The sequence below is a fragment of the Thamnophis elegans genome, chromosome 1 (assembly GCF_009769535.1).
Source record: "Thamnophis elegans isolate rThaEle1 chromosome 1, rThaEle1.pri, whole genome shotgun sequence".
NCBI lineage: Eukaryota > Metazoa > Chordata > Lepidosauria > Squamata > Colubridae > Thamnophis > Thamnophis elegans.
Genome location: NC_045541.1, coordinates 186,510,081 through 186,516,665, shown reverse-complemented (window position 1 = coordinate 186,516,665; position 6,585 = coordinate 186,510,081). Strand labels below are relative to the sequence as shown.

Genomic DNA, 6,585 nt, shown 5'->3' with positions numbered 1-6,585 from the left:
AAGGCTTTGGGGGGGAGGGAGGGAGGGGGCAGAAACTCACCTCGATCACAGGGGCTGGAGGGGGCCCTGGGGGGGGGGGCAGAGGGAAGTTCAGGGCTGCCCTTCTCTGCAGTCGGAGGGATGGGGCGGCCTCCCCTGCCTGCCTGCCTGCCTGCCTGGGTTGACGGTCCTTCTTCTTTCTCCCCCCTCCTCCCCGCAGGTGGGCAGCCGCTGACCCCTCCCCGCCGCCAGCCTATCCAAGATGCCGGAGCAGAGCAACGACTACCGGGTGGTGGTCTTTGGGGCCGGGGGCGTGGGCAAGAGCTCGCTGGTGCTGCGCTTCGTCAAGGGCACCTTCCGGGACACCTACATCCCCACCATCGAGGACACCTACCGGCAGGTGATCAGCTGCGACAAGAGCGTCTGCACCCTGCAGATCACCGACACCACCGGCAGCCACCAGTTCCCGGCCATGCAGCGCCTGTCCATCTCCAAGGGCCACGCCTTCATCCTGGTCTTCTCGGTCACCAGCCGGCAGTCGCTGGAGGAGCTGCGGCCCATCCACCAGCAGATCGTGCAGCTGAAGGGCGGCGGGGAGGCCTTCCCCATCATGCTGGTGGGCAACAAGTGCGACGAGACCCAGCGGGAGGTGCAGACGCCGGAGGGGGAGGCCGTGGCCAAGGAGTGGCAGTGCGCCTTCATGGAGACCTCGGCCAAGATGAACTACAACGTCAAGGAGCTCTTCCAGGAGCTGCTCAACCTGGAGAAGCACCGCAACATGAGCCTCAGCATCGACGGGAAGCGCGCCAGCAAGCAGAAGCGGACAGAGAAGCTGAAGGGCAAGTGCAGCCTCATGTGAAGGGCCCTCCCTCCCCCCCCGCCATCCATCCGTCTGGTCCCCTCTGCCGCCTCCTCCTCCGCCTCCCGTGGCCCGGCTCTCTTGGTGCTCCCTGGACCCTGCGGCCCCTCCGTTCCTGCCCCTCCGACCCCCCCCCCCAGCAGCAGCAGCAGCAGCAGCAGCAGCAGCGGACTCAGACTCGGTGGGGGGGGGGGCTCGGCTGGGGGCGGCTCAGGCCTCCCTGCCAACTTACAACGCAGCCCCCTCCCCTCCTGCCCCCCCCCCGGAGCAAACCTTGGTGGGAAGAGAGGAAAGAGGAGCTGCTTCCGCTCACCATTCCTCGGCTGCCGGCCGGGAGGGGCTGAAGGTGCCCTGACTGACTTCGGCCTGATGACGGAGAGCCAGCGGTGCAGCCTGCCCTTCGGCCTGGAGCTGCAGAAGACTCTGGATTGGCTCACGCGGGGCCCTTGGGGGACTGCGGCCCTCCCAGGCAAACTCTGGGGGGGGGATTGCTTGGCTCCTCACCAGTCAGACCCACCTCACCCTGTGCCCCTTGCCCGACGCCAGCCGGCCTTCTTGGTTTCATCACCCAGGCCCTGCTGGGGGCCACTGAAGTAGTGCAGGGCCCCAATAGGGGAGGGGCCCACAGGGAAGGCCCCTCCCCACTGCCCTGGTGCTCCAGAGCCTGCAGGCCAGAATGGGGGGGCACCTCACAGGACTCCTGGCCCCACAGACGTGGCAGCTGCCCACCAGAGCATTTCCCCCCCCACAAAGCGGCCATCCCCCCCCTCCCCTCATGCCAGACGGGGAACATGCAGCTTCCTGTGAGCTTCTGATTATTTATTTTTAATTTATGGGTGTGTTTTTTTCTGGAACAAAGCATCAAAAACAGCAGCACACATCTGGATCAGAAAAGCTGGGAAAGGAAGGCCCTGAACGGCTGGAGAAGGACGGCCGAGCCCACCGGCCACAGCTAAGGGCAAAGGGCAGAGCATGGGAGCAACCCGTCGGGACAGAGGAGGCGGTGAGCTCTGGGTGTCGGTTCTGGGAGCAGGTCTCCTCGGGCAAAGGAGGAGGGGGGAGCCTCTGTCTGCTGGAGACCCCCAACACCACACCTGCTGAGAAGGACGGAAGCCACGAAGTGGGTGGTTAAGGGACACCTGGCACCACAGCTTCTCCTCCGGCCCACGTCCAGGATCACAAGAGCTCCCCCCCCTCAGCTAGAAGAGGCTGGATGGGCACCCCCCTCGCTCTGAGCCGGGGGGGGGCTTCCTCCAAGGAAGGGAGGCCCCTTCTGTGTCCCTGGCATGGAGAAGAAGGCCACCGTCCTCGTTCCAACAATGCCCTGTAGGTGCCCTTCAACATGGCACTTCACTCTCTTTTTCAAAATTGCCGTGGAGGAAGTTGTGTCCCAGGGATGTAAACCCAGGACTGGAGGTGCCCAGGCAGGGCCTGCCAGGAACAGGGCGAGTGCGCGTGTGCCCTTCTTGTGCATCAGTTCCTCCCCTGCCGGTCTCATTGGTTTGGCGTTTCTCTCCAGCCTCTGCCCCAACTGGTGGCTTGGTAGGTGGGGAGGGGGCAGAGGCTAGGGGGTCCTCCCTCCCTCCCACCCACCCAACCAGCCAGAGGCCGGCTCTCTATTTGCAAACTTGGCAGGGATTCTGCAAGATCTTTTTTTGGGGGGGGTGTTTCAATTACAAGAGACCCTGGGCATTTTCTGAATTGTCCACTTATGCCAGCTGACAAGGCCCCCCACGAGGAGGGCAAGAGGGGGCTCTGCAGCTGATGGGGCAGGCCGAGCCCAGAGCTGGGCAGGAGGGTGCTTTTCTCCCAGCTCCGGTTCCCCCCCCTCTCAAAGCACAGGGGGGGGGGCGCAAATGGAGTGGGCAGAAAGCCCCCTCAATGGGTGGAGCTCCTTAAGTGCATCTTAATTCTTTCCAAAGGGATTAAGCTCCCCAGAATCCCACCTCCCGTGGGCCACTTTGGCTGCCAGCAGCCCCCCACCCGCTCCAGGGCCCCAGCTCCAGAGGAGCCTCTGGCTGGTCTCTGGGGAGCCCCGCTGGGACTGCTCCCCCCCCCAGTGTCCAGCTGAGCCTCCTGCTCTTCAGGCCTGCAGCCCCCCCCCCAGGGACCAAGGCTGCCCCCCCCCTGCAGGGAGCCACTGTGGCCACTCAGAGCAGCCCCCAGAAATGTCCCAGCCAGGCCCGGCCGAGGGGTCCTCGGGGAGGGAGGCTGCAGGAGGCTGAATAGGAAGTGGCCCGGGAACCGGCTCTCGCTCCAGCGTGGTGGGGGCCGGGGGACGCTCTGCCGTGGCGTCTCCCTCGAGCGCCGGCCTTGGTCGAGGGGGGAGAGCAGAGCCTTCTAGCAGGTTCCCTTAGCGAAGCCGTCTGGCCGGTCCTGGGGGGGCTCCTGACGGGAGGGGGGAAGCCGCAGAAGGGAGGCAGGGCGGGGGGCTGGAGAGCCCATTTGCCACGGGGGGGGGGCTGGGGAGGGGCAGCCCTTGAGGAAAGCAAGCGACCCGCCGCAGCGGCTGCCCCGCGAGCGACTCCACGACGTCCCGAGCAGCCAGGATAGGTCGCCCGGGCACCCATCAGCTTCCCCCGTTCTGTGCGCGCGCTCCGAGCCCCGCGGGCGCCTTCGGAAAGCCCCGGGCTTCCTCGCAGCTTCTCCGCTTGGGGCCACCAGAATTCGCCGCAACCCCCGCTGAAGCCGTTCCGGCGGCTGCTTTGGGCCGCAGTTCCTTCTCCCGCAACCGGGTATCCTTCGCCCCCGTCGGCCTCCCGTGCGTGTGAATGCCGCCCCCTCCGCCTGCTGCTCCTGCCGCTGCCCCGAAGGGCGCGCGTGCGCGGAGCCTCCGCCGACTCGCCAGGCGCCCCCGCCGCTCCCGCTGGGCAGGCCGGCCGGTCGGTCCGAGGGCCGGCAGAGGCCGCGATCTTCTTCCAGCCCCGGTGGCGGCGGCCGTCCCTGGTGCTCCCGACCTTCCCAGCCGGGCGTCCCTGCCTTGTAAATACGACCCTCCCTTCTCGTTTCCCTCCCGGCGGCGGCCAGCATGACGACCGGAGGTCTCCTGTGCGAAAGGGGGTTTTTAAAGCGAAGGAGAAACGCACCCAGGACGCCTCGGGCACAGCGACCATCTCCCAATAAATAGCGATGTAATAATAAAACGGAGAGAAAGGAACGGTACGATGTAGCCTCCATTTAGAAATAGTCTTCCTTGAATGAATAAAAACGGATTTATCCCACCCGCCTCCCCACCGCTGCTCTTCTTCTTCTTCTTCTTCAGGGCCTGGGGGGGGGGGAGCAAGCTCTTCCCGGGACAGGAACTGCCCGCCAGACTAGGGACGCCCACCCGCAAATGTGGGCGCCTCTCCCCCACTTCCTTGACGGGCGTCCCGGAGCTTCAAGGCCCGTAAGCAGCCCTGGCGGGAGGCGGCTCTCGTTCTCTGAGGACAGGTGGGGGCCACATCTCCAAGAAGAGAAAGAGGGGGGGACACACCTGGGGACTTTTGTCTGACCAATAAGACCATTTCAGATGGCATCGTTGCCCCCTACCCATCCTCTGTGGCTGCTAGATTGGCAGGTGAGGAGCACTCTTACTGCACACGGGTGACCTTGGCAAGCCGTGCCCCCCAGCAGCCTCCCTGGCCAGAACCCCCCCTCCCTCGTAGGTATGATTTTCTCTGCCCTGCCAGGCTCTGATGCTCATCTCCTGGACCCAAAGTGCGTCATGCCCACCGTCGCCATGGAGACCAGCGGTTCCTCTGCGTTTGAGAGCTGCTCCTGGGGACGTGCGCTGAATGTTGCGGAGGAGAGAGCGGTGGCACTGGGGGAGGGGCTCTCCCCCTACCACACATGCACGTGTGCCCCTCCCCCAGCAGATGGTGTGAGCGGGTGACGTCAGTTCTCGGGGTGGGTGGGGGGAGACTGGCATCCATCCAGCCTCTCCGGAGAGTGTTCCTGCCTGCCAGATGAGCCCAACCGGAAGAGAAATGGGCAGCACTGGAAGAGAAATGGGCAAATGGCTGGCAGTTCCCCGGGCACTTAGTTGTGGGATCTATGACCAGCCCTCGGACAGGGCACCACCAGGATGCCTCAGGCAACACTGGGGCTCCTTCCCATTTTCCTCCAGGGGGTGAAGCCTGGTCCCTCCATTCCTGCAGGGCGGGGGGGTGGGTGGGTGGGCTAAGCCCCCAAGCACAGAGTCTGAGCACCAGATCTGCTCCAGTGCTGGAAGAGGCGACTGGTGTGATGGTCTCTGGCGTCTCTCCTAGGAACCGGAGCCTTTGACGGTGGAAGGGAAGCACCAGGTGCAGCCAGCCTGGTGGACCCCCAAGGTGTCCAACCGGACCCCCTACCCAGGGCAGGCAGGACCCTCTGCTGGGTTTGCTCTTCACCTCTGGCCTCCCTGCCTATTCTGGCTGCCAGGTCTGGGCTGCGATGCCTGTGGATTCCTCCCTCATCCTGGAGTTGGGATCAGAAGGACCCTGAGCAGTTCCCATATAGGATCCACTGGAACATCTTCAGGACCTCCAGAATCTAAGCACTCATCCCTTCATGTGGAAGCCGGTTCCACTGGCTCCTCCATCCAATAAGCTCCTCCTCCTCCCCTCCAAGTTGGTCGGGCCCAATATTTGTGTCCACTACATCTCCCTGCTGGCTGCTATTTAGCCTCTGGCCTCCTTGTTGAGACCCCCTGCAGTAGCTCTCTCCCACCCTGGATCCTCTCCAGACGTGGATCCCCTTCGTGGCATTCCTTCCATTTCAACAGCACCATCAGCCTCCAGAAACCTCCTTTCTCCCCCGTCAAGTATTAACAGGTGGCTCCCCCCTTCCTTTCAGGCTTCTTCCCCTCAGCTACCCCCACCCAGTTTCAGAGATGCCCCACATTGTCACCCCGACAATCCAACCCTTCCCATCCCCCCCACTCTGGCCCTGCTGCAAACCTTCCAGGGCTCGGGGTTCACAACCCGGGACCTCCCTGCCTGCTGGATGAGACCCCCCCCTCCCACCCCCTTATCCAGCACTTAAACCTCCCAGTGGCCCTTGGTGGAGTTATTTGGGTGCTGCCAATCTCTCTCCACTGAGATGGCCACCCGCCCCCCAGTTACTCAGGCGCCCAAGGCCTCCGAGGTCCCTTCTGTGGGACCCGCCCCCTTCCCCCCCCCATTCATTTTATGATGGTAAAAATGAATCCGGCCACGTGGGCAGGAAGGGGAGCCGCCGTCTCCTCCGAGGCCGTAGCAGGCCTCCCTCCTGCTCGTGCGGAGCCTCTCGGGGTCCATCCAAGGACTGGGGAATTCGCGCAGGGAAAACCGGAGCTGGCAATGCAGACGAAGCGCAAGGTGGGTCCGAGGCACCCAGGAGGGGCCTGCGCTCTGCTTCCCTTTGGTCCAGGTGGCCACAGCTGCGGACTGCACTGGGCGGGCATCACCTGCTGGGGCCCCTTCCTAATGGGGAGGGGGGGGAATCTTTAGGAGGCTGGATTCCGAGAGGGGCCCACCGCGCAGGGCTGTTGTAACGAAAGGGGAGGGGCTCCTCCGTTTCCCCGCCCCCTCCGGCCAAGCTCGGCTTTCCCCGAAGCCCAACCTCTCCCACCGGCCGCCCCCATCGCGGGCCTCGTCTCCCGTCTGCCCGTCAATTGGCCCTCCGCATCCTCGCCCCGCCCCTCCTGCCGAACCGTCGAGGTCCGCGGGGTGGGGGGGGGAAGCCCGCCCTCCTCGGAGGCGCTGGAGCGGATTGGCCAGGCGAGCTGTCGGTCAGGTGCTCGG

General features: G+C 64.7%; 1 protein-coding gene across 1 annotated transcript; it reads left to right on the top strand.

Moving 5' to 3' along the window:
* Positions 1–241: 241 nt before the first annotated feature.
* DIRAS1 (DIRAS family GTPase 1) lies at positions 242–838 on the top strand. Its single transcript, XM_032230174.1, has one exon. The coding sequence runs from the start codon at positions 242–244 to the stop codon at positions 836–838; it is 597 nt and encodes a 198-aa protein (XP_032086065.1).
* The last annotated feature ends 5,747 nt before the right edge of the window (positions 839–6,585 follow it).

What these genes read in the sequence shown, in the direction of transcription:
- DIRAS1 (XM_032230174.1), top strand. Translation starts at nt 242, where the DNA reads ATGCCGGAGCAGAGCAACGACTACCGGGTGGTGGTCTTTGGGGCCGGG.